Genomic DNA, 13,699 nt, shown 5'->3' on the forward strand with positions numbered 1-13,699 from the left:
CACCGAACGCCCACGGTTTGGAAGAAGTAAGTCGCCACCACGTGATTGATGTCATCTCTGTGCTCCACCAACCTTCCTTTCGTTTGTTTCAAAGGCTGCGATAAAACACAAGCGCCGCTCCAAAGTTCTGGATCTAGTACGGTCGCCGGCCGATGACTTGGGGTTGATTTCATTCAAGGGGAACATACAAGATACAAGATGCCCTACAATTGCCTCACGAGTTAATCCACAACTTCCTGTAAGGTTTCCTTCTCATTCATGTCCCAGTTCTTGTCCACAACCACCATACTATTTCAACCACCGTGACATTTATTGCTTCCAAGCGAAGATATGTATGTATACCGTTGATGACTTTGAGATACCATGAGATATGCGTTTGATGCTACTAAGCTACCTTGATAACATTCATGGGAGCTCGAAATCTGCGTCATTAGGATCATCTTCACCGTTGTACGAATGAACTTGCTTGGATCAACCCAGTCCAGTTCCAATAGGCCTAAATAGACCAGTAATTATGATACATATGCACTATACCTGAGTTCTTTGCTGCATTGGGTCGTTGAGCTTTTGAGAATTCTTCCTATAAGTACCTTTGCGTCCGTTGCTGATGACTGATGAGAAAGCTGGACAGACAAAACACAGTCCCTACCAACGGTTTTGACTTTTGACATGTGACGCAGCGGATTTCCTGTCATCAAATTATGCTTAGGGTCATTCAGCTGATCAAATTTAAGGATGTTTTTGATATGATGTTTACATGGGCTCCATACGTTACCTTGACCTAAGGCAAGATGAATTGTGCATTAGAATGATATTTCTAGATGAACATGATCATATTCAATCATAACTTACCTGTTCAGAACAGCAAGTCTTGCACATGGGTTTAGGTAGAGTCTGTGAGAATGCGTCCGAGTTAAGTTTCTTGTCGTATGCGAAACAGTAGACCAGGTCCATGCTTGAATCTGCCATTATGTATATCAAAGAGGGTTTTTGATTTTACAATTGGCCTCGCAAACACGATGTTTTGTCGATATGTTCCAACACGTGATTTTCGAAGCTTTGTGAGAGCAACGCACTCTCATAGTTATAACTTTCAACTTGGTATTTAATTATATCTTCATATTTTGTGTACTAAGGTGGTTAATCTCAAGACCAAGAGACCAAGTGGTTTGCTCATCAACCGCACAGAAATTTCCATCATACTGTTCCACTGCGCGAACAAACTTACTAATTCCTTCGCTTAACGTGTTTTCATAGCCTCTGAAAACTGTTCTATAAGATCTCTCCATAACACAACAACTGACCAAGCTCAATTTATGACACTAGTGTGGGAGGAAGCATAACATCAATTGACGTGAAAGATATCGCAAAATTATTATACAAGCTAACACTTGAGTGCCTGAGGGTTTTTTCCCAACTCGAAGCACAGCCTTCATTTCCAGCAAACCTTGACTTTTATTTCTTTCACATGCCTACATTTGAGGTTTGATACCTTTAATTGAGATTTCTTGAATGGTGCGTTTTATGTTATCGGTTTGTAGCCAAATTTAGAGCGTTGTAGGCATATCTAGAGTAATCTCGTGGCAGTACAACTTCGAAATCCGCAACAGTGACAGAACTTTCATCCTTGTCCTGTCGTTCACGGTCACAATTTAGACAAAAGACACCTAGAATTGCAGATTCGGAAATAAGGTGGTGTGAGAGTGAATGACTAGGATAAACAGGTTTGTTTGAAAGTTTGAAACAGTTGGTGTGTGATTATTCCGCGAAGTTGTACAGTCAACTACCCGAATATAGCAAAAGTTGTGATTCATATAACTGTACCTGAGTCTCTTGCTGCGTTGCGTCGCTGAGGTTTTGAATTTTCTTCCTGTAATTCAAATTCGCGTCAGTTGATCGAAAAAAAGGGAGAAGCACACAATACCAAGGATTTCGACTTTCGACAAGTGACGCAGCGGATTTCTTAGCATCAAACAACATTTGGAATAATTGAGGTGATGAAGGTTTGATCATTATGACCATGATGATGTGTCAATGTCCGGTAACCATTAATGTGCTCTGAACCATTACCTCGCCCTATAACATGATTGATGATTAGCAAAAATAATATTTATAGCTAATTATGATCACCTTCAATCTTATTGTACTCGTTTAGTGCTGCAAATTTTGCAAAGGGGCTTGGCCTAATAGCCAAATGTCAAAATGCTTCTTGTGATGTCGGGGTCAACGCGAGCTAAGTACCTCAACAACAGAAGAGTTTCGGCCTTATTTGCCATCAGTGTCAAATGTCATTTCATTCAAGGAGAAAAAGAAAAGACAACCTCGATCCATCGACATATTTCTAGAGCTGGGATTGAGAGAATGCGTTTGAGTTGAGTGACCTTTTACTTGAGAAGAAGTAGACTTTATTTAGAGTCTGTTCTGCCATCTTGTATTTCAAAGAGGTACTTTGGATCTTCAACACGATGGTTTTGGGAAATTGTGTTTGCAAGGATGGAGGCTGACCATACCAGCAGGACCTCACCGCGTCGCCTTCACTTTTAAAATTCTTACTTTCGAACGTGATATATATATGCTATGAGTTTTGTGCACAACGTTCTTACAAACTCGCCTTCTTTATCGCAACATGTTCATTGAGCTCAAGCCCAAGCTCATTCCTTAGCAAATATCCAAGCAGTTCCTTCCTAACACCATCAGATTGTTCCAATGCTGAAACAACCGGAGCCCATTCTTTTGCCGGACGTGTTTTCATTGTTTCTGGAGCATATTCAATGTGAACACCAGACAATACAGCTTGGCCCAGTGCAATTTTGGAGGAGACGATAGCAGGCAGCTTAATATCTATTGAAGCAAAGGCCGAGGCGCAGTCATTATACCATGCGAGGATACGAGTGTTCTCTGGGATGATGGATGCATCTTCACCACCCAGTACGAAGAAGGGACCACCGTTATGATATATGTTTACTCGTTCTGATGAGACGGTAGGCACTGACGGATCTATTACGACTTTTGCAGCTTTAGCGCCCTTTTCAGACCCGTAGATGAAGCCACTATACACTGATCCTCTAGCTACTCCATTATAAAACTGCAAGTCCCGATCTCCGATTACCTCGTAGTACTTCCGTTTCACCTCGAATTCACATCTAGCGCTGGCAAAGTACGCGCCAGCACATAGACCAAAGTATTTACCACCTGCTTCTACATATTGTCTTATACGGGAAGTACCCTCCGGATGCAGTGCCTTGACATAGGGCAAGTCAGCACCTCCTGGTATCACGAAAAGAGCAGTATATTCTTCCCAAGGTTCATGTAAGACGAGTTTAGCTTTTACTAAAAGGACATTATATGCTGGAGATAGGGTTGATTTCAATGTGGATACGGTATGGAAGACAGCTTCTTCGGAAGTTCCTTCGTCAGAGTAGACCAATACATTTAGAGGCTTGTTTGATATCGCATCGTTCGGTATAAAGTGTGGTGGTATACTTTTACTCTCAACTCGACCATTGAGCTCAAGTCCGAGTTCGGTACCTAATATATATCGAAGCCATTCGAATCGTGTCTGATCAGATGAAGCCAGTTTTGATAATAGCAAGTCGTCGTATATAGTTGGTGATTGTGCCTTCATAGCTTCTGAATAAAACTCGATATGTGGGCCCGATAATACTATTTTGCCCTTTCCAGCGTTTATTGATAGCAGAGCAGGGTATTTTCCATCGGCTGATGGTTTGCCAAAAGTGGCAATGTCGTCGTCCTTATAGTGAGCTAATACTCGAGTGTTCGTTGGTAGACTACCACCATCAGCTGTAAAGTATGATCCACCATTGTGGTAAATTGTACATGTCCTTTCAGACACGTGTGATATAGAAGGTTCAAAAGAGATATTCGCTGCCCGACTTCCAGCTTCAGACCCATACACATAACCACTAAATGCAGATCCACGAGCTATACCATCATAGAACTTGAGATCACAGTGTCGTATGATTTGGTACTCCTTCCTGCCAGCCTCAAATTCAACTTTATCAGAAGCAAAGTATGCACCAGCACCAATTCCAAAGTATCTGCCACCGGAGTGTACGTATCGTTTTATACGTGCTGTACCGTCAGGCTGCAGTTTATTGACGTACGGTGTGGCTCTTCCGCCAGGAATGACTAGTAATGCACACAAGGGTTCCCAATCTGATGTCAAGATAGTGGTAGCATCAGCCAGGACTACATTATAATTTAATGGATGCACGGCCTGTTTCAGTGCTGATACAGTGTGATGGACACAGTCTTCAGAAGTACCTTCATCTGCATAGACAAGTACGTTCATCTGGCGAGGGCAATTGATGAGTAAAGTTGTAGGATGTGTACTTCTTCGCAGCAATACTGCAAAAGATTTGATCATCACCTGTGAATCTTGCTGCTGCTTGCGTGGTTGACTGCTCACTGTTGCTCCAACAGCACACTGCGAGAAACACGGGATTGTCAAATAAGCGATCGCAACAACAAATACGATAAAGCGAGGTACCACCGTTGGTACCATCGTTGAAACTCTTCAAGAATGCGTTTCAGATGGATGAAAGTTTACTTTTTGGACACCGTTGACTTGTTCGCGTCAGCACGTACTTAATTCTTTCTCGTTTTGACAGCAGACTTTGACATGCAAACACTTGTCTATGTAGAAATGCTAACTATTTTTCTACTTTTTGCGAGCAATCATTCCTTTCATCATATCAAATGAATTGCCATCAGGTTGTAATAAATACTCGGCCTGGTTTTCACCTACACATTTCAACAACCCAGAAGGATCAATACCAACGATGGTAGCTTGAACATTGTTGTGGTCCTCCAGCACGACTCGTACTTGGCTTAGATGTAAAGCGAATGATTCGTAAGACAACTAATTCATCAGCACACACACCAAATCACATACCTGTGAAGCCAAGCATTGTAATAACGAGGCAAGAAAGGCTCAAATGCAAATCTCCACTTCTTCTTATCCTTAACAGCATCTTCCATTTCACGATAATAGCATTCGAAGGTAGTCAAGACTTGAGCCAAGACTTCTTCCAAATTCAATTCAGGAAACCGAAGACTCTTTGTAGCATTGTGGACTTGGATGACTTCATTGACTGATGTCGTTGGTCGTGGATTTGCGATATTGATGCCACAACCTACTACCAGCGAAAACACTCCAGATTGGTAGGAAGAGTTGACTAGTACACCGCCAATCTTTTTCAATCCATCGTGACCGGGTCTCAGCTGTACATAGATATCATTGGGCCATTTCAAATGAATCGGGAGATTCTACAAATGTTCAATCGTAAGTGCATGCTCTGGTGTCTTCATCAAATATATGTTGCTCACTTCGTAGCCAGGTTTGGATTGAATTGCATCTACTGCAGCCAGAGCCATCAGATATTGTACAAATATGACGGAGGACGCATCACGATGCTGCAATTTGAATGAGAATTGCAAGCATCCCATAGACGAAATCCAAGCATTTCGTCCTCGACCTATCAACGTTTGAGATTTCGTTCAGTCGATGCATACTGCCGGAAATAGGTAGCAACTCCCTACCTCGCCCAGCGACTTGATGAGAAGCTATAGCAGTAAATCCGCTTGGCAAATCCTTTGAGAATTTGAAGTTCCTAACAGCAAGCTCATAGAATGAGCGACACCATTCAGTCAAATACAACACGGTAACAACCAACTCACTTGTCGAGAATAGTTTGAGTTGAGGTAACGATTTCCCCATACATGACAGTAGATCCAAACGAAAGCTCATCTTCCAACGCGACACCCTTCTTTTCAGCCTCAGCTCGTGCGATAGCCAGCATGTCATAATATTTCGGTAGATTGAATTGCGGAGTAGCAGAAGGTACAGGGTAGTCTCCAGCATTATGTATAGATATGTACAATGGTATTTTAGCTCCTTCTTGTTCTTCAGCCTTTTGTGGTGCAGAAGCTGATGTTTTATATACATTGAATATATTGACATCATCTTCGAGGACTTTCATGGATGTTTCACCAATGAGGGCATCCGTGATGGTGTTTTCGAATGTTTGAGTCTTCCAGGTCTTGCCTGGTCCAAAACAAACGTGTAGTTCAGATAGTGTGGGACCTGCAGACAAGTCATCATCTACTGGTGATGTTGGTTTTATCTCGTTGAGAGTAAGGCCTAGCTCGGTACCTAATATATATCGAACCAATTCTCTGCGAGACTGGTCGGATGAGTCTAGTAGTGGTACCAGTTTTGATGTCGAGTCTGAATATGTTGGATGCGACTTCATGGCCGATGCACTATATTCGAAATGTGGGCCTGATAATACTGCTTGACCACGTCCGACACTACAAGATACAATAGCTGGTAGTCGTGTGGAACTAGTTATGTCTGATTTATCATCATACCAAGCTAGCACTCGAGTATCTTCTGGGACTACATCCACCCCGTCAGGGCCTTCAGCCAGTACAAAATACGGTCCACCATTATGATACATGGCAATACTGGGCTCTGTAGTTGGTGATGACAAGGGAACCGATGGATCAAGTTTGACGCGAGCGGCTCTAGCACCCATCTCTGAATCATAAACAAAGCCACTATAAACCGATCCTCGTGCTATTCCTTTATAGAATTTCAAGTCTCGTTCCCCTACAACCTGGTAATCCTTCCTTCCAAGCTCGAATTCCACTTTTTCACTAGCAAAATACGATCCAGCACAAATGCCTATGTATTTACCACCAGATTCTACATATCGTCTAATTCTGGTCGTCCCATCACCATTTAAAGCCTTGACAAATGGCAAATCTCTACCACCTGGCATCACTAAAAGAGCAGTATATCCTTCCCAAGGTTCCGTTAACAAAGTTTTGGCATCTACCATCATGACATCGTACGAAGACGACAAGTTTTCCTTCAAAGTTCGTAGGGTATGATCTATAGGTGTTTTGCCTGTTCCAGGGCCAGAGTAGACGAGCACGTTCAGGGCGTTGCTGGACCGCATCGGTTTTGGGGGAACGAATTGTGGTGTGTTGTAGAATCGAAGGGACGCAGATGGCTGGCCCACATTTTTGATGGGGCCTGGCCCTAGAAAGATACTGCTTCGACTCAGGTTTCGTATCAAGCCCTTCGGCACACACTTCATAAAACTGCTTGTTTGCTGCTGCCAGGGTTGGAATTTTGAGCAACCTGAACGATGATGCTGATCGAGTTTTCCCGAATGCCAAGATCAGGTCTGCAAAAGGGATCAATCAGTTTAAATACATCAAAAATCACGACCGTTAACCATTAAAAACACCAGGTGTGTTGATCTACTAGATCCACTAGATGGAACGAGCCCCATGTTGATCAAAGACCATTTACAGTGCCAAACATTTGAACTAGTTTCAAGCTTACAAGCCCACCTATATTTGACCGTTTTACTGTAAAACGAAACGAAATGGAAATGAACGTGTTTTGATCGGGATGAAGCGCCGTCGTTGGTATTTTGAGTTTGGAGGATGAGGGTTAAAACCGGCAGCTGTTTTGAGCTTTCCGGTGAATCCACGTCTTCCAAAAACAGATCACCTGCAAACGAGGTCTTCTGAGATAGTTGCCTCGTGTTAACGACAGCAGACGGCGGCTCTTTGCAAATTGGCTTTGCCCTTGTCTGGGAATATTGGACGACCCTCTGAAAACTGCTTTCGCAAACCGTTAAACTCGAATAGATAAGGATCAAGTAGACATATATCACTCTGGAACTGTTATCGATCATGCAGGCCCATATAGTCAACCTGTCTAAAAGTGGTGTTTCCAACTTTCTTCTTTGGAGTACTGGAGACGCAATCTCACAGACCATTCGAAACCATTCTCTGGAAGTCGATGACAAAATGCCATGGACCGAGCGTATCCAGACATCTTTGTCGAAGCTGAACGCTCATCAGAACGTGTCTATGGGTAAGCCCCTGAAATCAGAACATTTTGTAGGCAAATCTTAACCACTTCGCCCATTTTACTAGCAATGTTTGGGGCCTTTGTGAATGCACCATACTTTTATATGGGGTAAAAAACCGTTTGGATTTTGGTTCTAGTCGTCAAGCCGCTTTGATCATGACGACTGTTATGTTTTTGGATTTTTGAAGGATTTTTGAAGGATGGTAAGCTAAATCGCTTTCATTTATCTGCAGATGGACAGCTCTTGATCGCGTAATGGGGACGTCCACTTCCATAAGGCAGTCTCTCATGAAGGCGGTGGTGAATCAAATAGTGCTGTCCCCGCCTTACCTCGCTACGCTACTAGCGTTCCCACAAATTCAACGAGGGGCATCATCTGAACACATAAAATCAACCGTGCAGAACAAGTTCCTAGATTTGTACATCCCGGCTTGGTGTATTTGGGTAAGTCAGCTTTCCAAGCTTAAAACTCAATATGTCCACTGATTCACACTTCTTTTGATTTAGCCTGCAGTAAATGCATTTACTTTTAGTCAAGTTCCACCTGGCTGGAAACGACTCGCTTTCAGCAATGTTGTTGGTGTCGCATGGTGAGTGCCATCTGGGTCTTGCTCTCAGCAATGTTGTTGGTGTTGCAGTTTGAAATTATAGGTATGGAATTTTAACTCACAATGACACCGACAAATAGGGTTGGTTGGGTCTCATACTTGCATGCCAAACCGCACAGTTCAACCCTTGAAGATGGGCAACTGATAATCAAGAATGTGCAGAGCTCATCTGAAGCTCTACTATCGTCGAGAAAGGCCCTGATATGATCCCTAGCGTAGTAGGGGCTAAGGTCAACTATGGCTACTAGAGTAGAGATGCCCGTATAATTATTAGGATTTGCCAGAATCAATTCGTCGTGTTATTATAGAGATCCGGCAACCCGTTTGTAAGTTTGCTGTAGAGAGACCATTACTTAGATTTAGATCGTAATGGATAGAAGTACTGAAACATAGAGGGAGAATATATAAACTATTTATTTGAACACCGCACCATTTGAAGCGTTGTACTGTTTTTTGGCTCGAGCTGTTCCACTAGGACACGTCAGTCGAAATATCAATCATGCTAGTCGCGTAACATTAAGATATTTCTAGCATATTGTCGGGTGAGAATACGTAATTCTAGCTTTTGTTGTGAAGGTTTTGTATAAGGTTTGGCTGCAAACCTACACGTCCGTCTGAATTCTTTCTTGACAAACAAAAAAAGTTGAGTTTTTGAAGCTCAGCTGAGAATATCAACTCAATAAGACCACGATGATTCCTAGATTAAGGCTGGCTGCTAGTCATGCAGTGCGAGTGTCTACCTATGCTGGAACGAGGAGGCTACCGATACTAGCTCAAACTTTTGCTACCAGCGTCACCAGGAAACAAGCATCTGAAGCACCAAGCAGTTCTAGCAAGCCCAGTGCATCTGCATTGAAAATATTCCCTCCTCTGAGTTCAGCAGAGGCCTTTTTATCTGGATCTGCCGCCAACTATGTTGCTGAAATGTACACTTCCTGGTTGCATGACCCAAAATCGGTGCACATCTCGTGGCAAGTCTACTTTAGAAACATCTTGTCGGCTGAACCGGGATCGCCATTTATTCCGCCACCTACTATATCGTCGGCCTCTACTGCTGCTGCCTTCTCGCTCCCTTCGAGCCTCTCAGGTGGTGTCACCACTCCACTCTCAGTAAACCTCGATGAGGTTATTGGCGATGCTATCTTGGAACCTGAAGATTTCGAAAAGGTTCCTGCTTCTGAGGTCATGGATCACATGAAGGTCCAACTTATGGTCCGCGCTTACCAGGTGCGAACCACATGAACATTTCAGCACGAAAATTTTATGCGGCTTGAAGCTACACGACAATTATTACCCAATTTCACGTCCAAAACGCGTCAAATCTAACTCGTATATCCATTGTAGGTGCGAGGTCATCAACTGGCACATCTAGATCCATTGGGTATTAGCGGCACAAATCCATCAGATGCTCCTGAATTGGACTACAAGTTCTATGGTTTTACTGAAGCTGATCTCAAACGACAATTCTTTCTTGGTAACCATTTCCTCTAACTCTTACAGTGTTCGCTGTAGTTGCTGACACGACACCTTTCTTTAAGGTTTGGGTATTCTACCATGGTTTTTGCAGAACGAGGGAAGGAAGAGCATGAGTCTTCAAGAGATGATCGATCGTCTCCGAAAGACTTACTGTAAGTATTGACATGTCGCCAACTGCATCGCCCACCTCGACTATGTGTAATTCTATTTGCTCATTCACACCTGAACTTTTTTGCGCAGGTGGCTCGATTGGTGTAGAATACTCTCATATACCCGACCGTCGTCAATGCGATTGGCTACGTCAAAGGCTCGAAGTCCCAACACCATTTGAATATACCAAAGCAGAAAAGACCGTCATTCTAGATAGATTACTATGGGCCCATCAATTCGAACGCTTCGTAGCTGCCAAATACCCATCAGAAAAGCGATTCGGATTAGAAGGTTGTGAAGCCTTGATTCCTGGAATGAAGTCCATGATCGACAATTCAGTCGAATTGGGTATCGAAACCATAGTAATGGGCATGCCACATCGAGGCCGATTGAATGTACTATGTAATGTAGTCCGAAAGCCATTGGAATCCATATTTACCGAGTTCTCGCATTCCGCTGAATCTACCGTCGAAGGATCTGGTGATGTGAAATATCACTTGGGTATGAACTTTGATCGTCCAACACCATCTGGTAAACGTGTCCATCTATCATTGGCTGCCAATCCATCGCATCTAGAAGCAGTCAATCCAGTAGTACAGGGCAAAGTCCGTGCCACTCAATTCTACGATAACGACGAAGCACTACGAAAGAAATCGATGGCAGTATTGATGCACGGTGATGCTGCTTTTGCTGGACAGGGTATTGTCTATGAAACCTTGGGCATGAGTGACTTGCCATTTTATACTACAGGTGGATCCATTCATATTATTGTAAACAATCAAATCGGTTTCACCACCGACCCTCGATTCTCACGATCAACACCATATTGTTCTGATGTCGCCAAAACTGTATCTGCTCCCATCTTCCACGTTAACGCTGATGATACCGAAGCTGTAGTGTATTGTATGGAATTGGCGTCTGAATGGCGTGCCAAATTCAAAAAGGATGTCGTACTGGATTTGGTCTGTTATCGAAAACACGGTCACAATGAAACTGATCAACCTCAATTCACTCAACCAACTATGTACAAGGTATGTCATCTTATGCAGTGCGGATATCGTTCATCTCCTTTTCCCGGGATGAAGAACGTATTAAACAACATAACAATGCTCTAGGTCATTAAGTGAAAGCGAAGCTCACTCTCGTCTTCCCCCAAATTAGCGTATCGCTCAAATGAGGCCTACATTGGATTTGTATACCGACAAGTTGATTGCTGAAGGAACATTCACTGCTGCTGAAATCAAAGCCATGACTGAAAATGTGTGGAACATATTAGAAGACAAGTACAAACAATCCAAAGACTACAAGCCTTCGAACTCTGACTGGGTTTCATCTGCTTGGCATGGTGAGATGCATTTTTTTATTTCAGATAGCGACTCTTGACGTTTGTCAATCGAGACGTCGAATGGCCCTCAATCATTCCAAAAGGATTCCTGACTTTTTCTTTCGCTTTTAGGATTCAAATCACCACAAGAGTTGGCTGCCTCTACCGTCCAACCACGATTTACTGGTACTGAATTAGAAGTATTGCGAAACATCGGTGTTGCCGCATCATCCTATCCAAAAGACTTTGCAATACACCCTAACTTGGCTCGTATTCTACGAGCTCGAGAAAAGAATCTGAGCGATGGTGAAGGTATCGATTGGGCTACCGCAGAAAGTATGGCTTTTGGTACATTGTTGGGTGAAGGCAACCATGTTCGATTATCTGGTCAAGATGTTGAACGTGGTACCTTCTCTCATCGTCATGCAGTCTTGCATGATCAGAAATCTGATTCGACTCATGTCCCATTGAACAATTTGGTCGCTGCTGGTGCTGCCAAGAGCGCTAGTCCATTCATTGTCTGTAACTCCAGTTTGAGTGAATTTGGTGTATTGGGCTTTGAATTGGGTTATTCTATGATTGATCCTGCTCAGTTGGTGTTGTGGGAAGCTCAGGTAAGCATACATCTGTGCTGAACAGTGGTCGCTTGCTTTTTGTTGAGTCCGTGTTAATGCTTATCTTCGTCGTTTTTACTAGTTCGGTGACTTTGCCAATACTGCACAATGTATCATTGATCAATTTATTGCTGGTGGAGAGCAAAAATGGTTGCAGGTGAGTACTAGAAATGTCTTTACGAGGATTTGGAGTGTGAGAATCTTGTTGCGTAACTTTGACCACTTTTTTTTGCAGAGAACTGGATTGACATTACTCTTACCTCATGGGTACGATGGACAAGGTCCAGAACACTCTTCAGCTCGTATTGAACGATTCCTGTCACTGGTGGATGAAGATCCATACATGCTACCTCCAACAGATCGAATGGATAAAGGGTCATATGCCCGTCAACACCAAGATTGTAACATGCAAGTCGTCTATCCATCTGTTCCATCCAACTACTTCCATGTATTGAGGAGACAAGTTCACCGTGATTTCAGGAAGCCTGTAAGTCTTATGCGAGCAAACGAAGTCCAGCCCTTTGGTTTTTTTGTGGTCGAAAGATTTAATCTCATCATTCGAAATAACTCTCTTCCAGTTGATTGTTTTCGAATCCAAAGCTCTACTCCGTCACCCACTCGCCAAATCCCATCTAGCTGAAATGGGTCCCGAAACTCGCTTCCAACGTATAATTCCGGAAGTCCTTCATCCAAACCCCTTAGAAGGAATGCAACTATGTCCACCACCGCCTGATGCAACATCGCCAGTAGCATGGTCTGGAAATAACGCTGAGCCACGTATTCCATATGCCCTACAAAAAACAACCGATAATTTTGCCCTCTCACCACCGTCTGAAACGAAAACACTAATTTTCTGTTCCGGACAAGTATATTATCTATTGTATAAGGCACGAGCATTGAACCGGTTAAAGGATGTGGCTATTGTTCGTATAGAACAGCTGGCGCCATTCCCGTTCTGGGAAGTAGTCAAGATTGTAGACATGTATTCCAACAAGTTGCAGGAAGTTGTATGGTGTCAAGAAGAAGCCATGAACAGTGGCGCTTGGTCGCATGTGCAACCGAGGTTGGAGACTGCTATTGCCAAGTCCAAGTGGTGGGAGAATGGAGGTGTAAGTGATTCTCATGTTGCGTCTATTGCCTCCTCTTTTTTGTCTGTGTCGTCGTCTTAAGCCCATTATAAACTGAACCAGAAACCCGCTATAAAAGTAAATGTCAAAATGATCTGATCATTTGCTCACTCCCATCCTTCACCATATATAGGCCAGGAAAGCTGAAGACAATCTGCACAAGAGCAGGTTCCCAGGCGGTCTAGCCAATGCCAGTGATCGACATGGCCGAGTCAAAGAATCGACATCTATTCGTGGATCACGAACGATTCGATACGCTGGACGTGATCCAGCAGCAGCTCCTGCAACTGGATTTAAAACCCAACACGACTTTGAAGAACGAATGCTAGTAGCTGAAGCCCTAATGGGTGGCAAATTACTGAAACCTAAAGATATCGTTGATAAGGTGCCTCTCTTTGTTTGATTGAATACAACTGAAAGAAACAGAATCAATATATTTTCTGTTATTACTTCGCAAATAGAATTTGGTTTTATTGATATATGCA

At 43.2% G+C, this 13,699-nt stretch overlaps 4 protein-coding genes across 4 annotated transcripts; 2 read left to right on the forward strand and 2 right to left on the reverse strand.

The window, feature by feature from the left end:
* Positions 1 to 2,599: 2,599 nt before the first annotated feature.
* SmJEL517_g00686 (uncharacterized protein) lies at positions 2,600 to 4,525 on the reverse strand (the record flags this gene model as incomplete). The annotated part of the gene is made up of 3 exons (XM_031166615.1): positions 2,600 to 4,312; positions 4,391 to 4,447; positions 4,511 to 4,525. 3 exons carry the CDS (start codon positions 4,523 to 4,525, stop codon positions 2,600 to 2,602), a joined length of 1,785 nt encoding a protein of 594 aa, XP_031027347.1.
* Positions 4,526 to 4,681: 156 nt separating this feature from the next.
* SmJEL517_g00687 (uncharacterized protein) lies at positions 4,682 to 7,127 on the reverse strand (the record flags this gene model as incomplete). The annotated part of the gene is made up of 5 exons (XM_031166616.1): positions 4,682 to 4,850; positions 4,916 to 5,289; positions 5,350 to 5,498; positions 5,563 to 5,633; positions 5,701 to 7,127. 5 exons carry the CDS (start codon positions 7,125 to 7,127, stop codon positions 4,682 to 4,684), a joined length of 2,190 nt encoding a protein of 729 aa, XP_031027346.1.
* A 729-nt stretch (positions 7,128 to 7,856) lies between these two features.
* SmJEL517_g00688 (uncharacterized protein) lies at positions 7,857 to 8,730 on the forward strand (the record flags this gene model as incomplete). Its single annotated transcript, XM_031166617.1, has 4 exons — positions 7,857 to 7,918; positions 8,149 to 8,359; positions 8,423 to 8,505; positions 8,604 to 8,730. The coding sequence occupies 4 exons, from the start codon at positions 7,857 to 7,859 to the stop codon at positions 8,728 to 8,730; spliced, it is 483 nt and encodes a 160-aa protein (XP_031027349.1).
* A 483-nt stretch (positions 8,731 to 9,213) lies between these two features.
* KGD1 (oxoglutarate dehydrogenase (succinyl-transferring)) lies at positions 9,214 to 13,617 on the forward strand (the record flags this gene model as incomplete). The annotated part of the gene is made up of 10 exons (XM_031166618.1): positions 9,214 to 9,750; positions 9,868 to 9,997; positions 10,062 to 10,151; positions 10,240 to 11,180; positions 11,311 to 11,494; positions 11,606 to 12,087; positions 12,170 to 12,244; positions 12,323 to 12,574; positions 12,666 to 13,196; positions 13,348 to 13,617. 10 exons carry the CDS (start codon positions 9,214 to 9,216, stop codon positions 13,615 to 13,617), a joined length of 3,492 nt encoding a protein of 1,163 aa, XP_031027348.1.
* Positions 13,618 to 13,699: the final 82 nt, after the last annotated feature.

The sequence above is a fragment of the Synchytrium microbalum genome (genome assembly GCF_006535985.1).
Source record: "Synchytrium microbalum strain JEL517 chromosome Unknown SmJEL517_scf0002, whole genome shotgun sequence".
Classification (NCBI taxonomy): Eukaryota; Fungi; Chytridiomycota; class Chytridiomycetes; order Synchytriales; family Synchytriaceae; genus Synchytrium; species Synchytrium microbalum.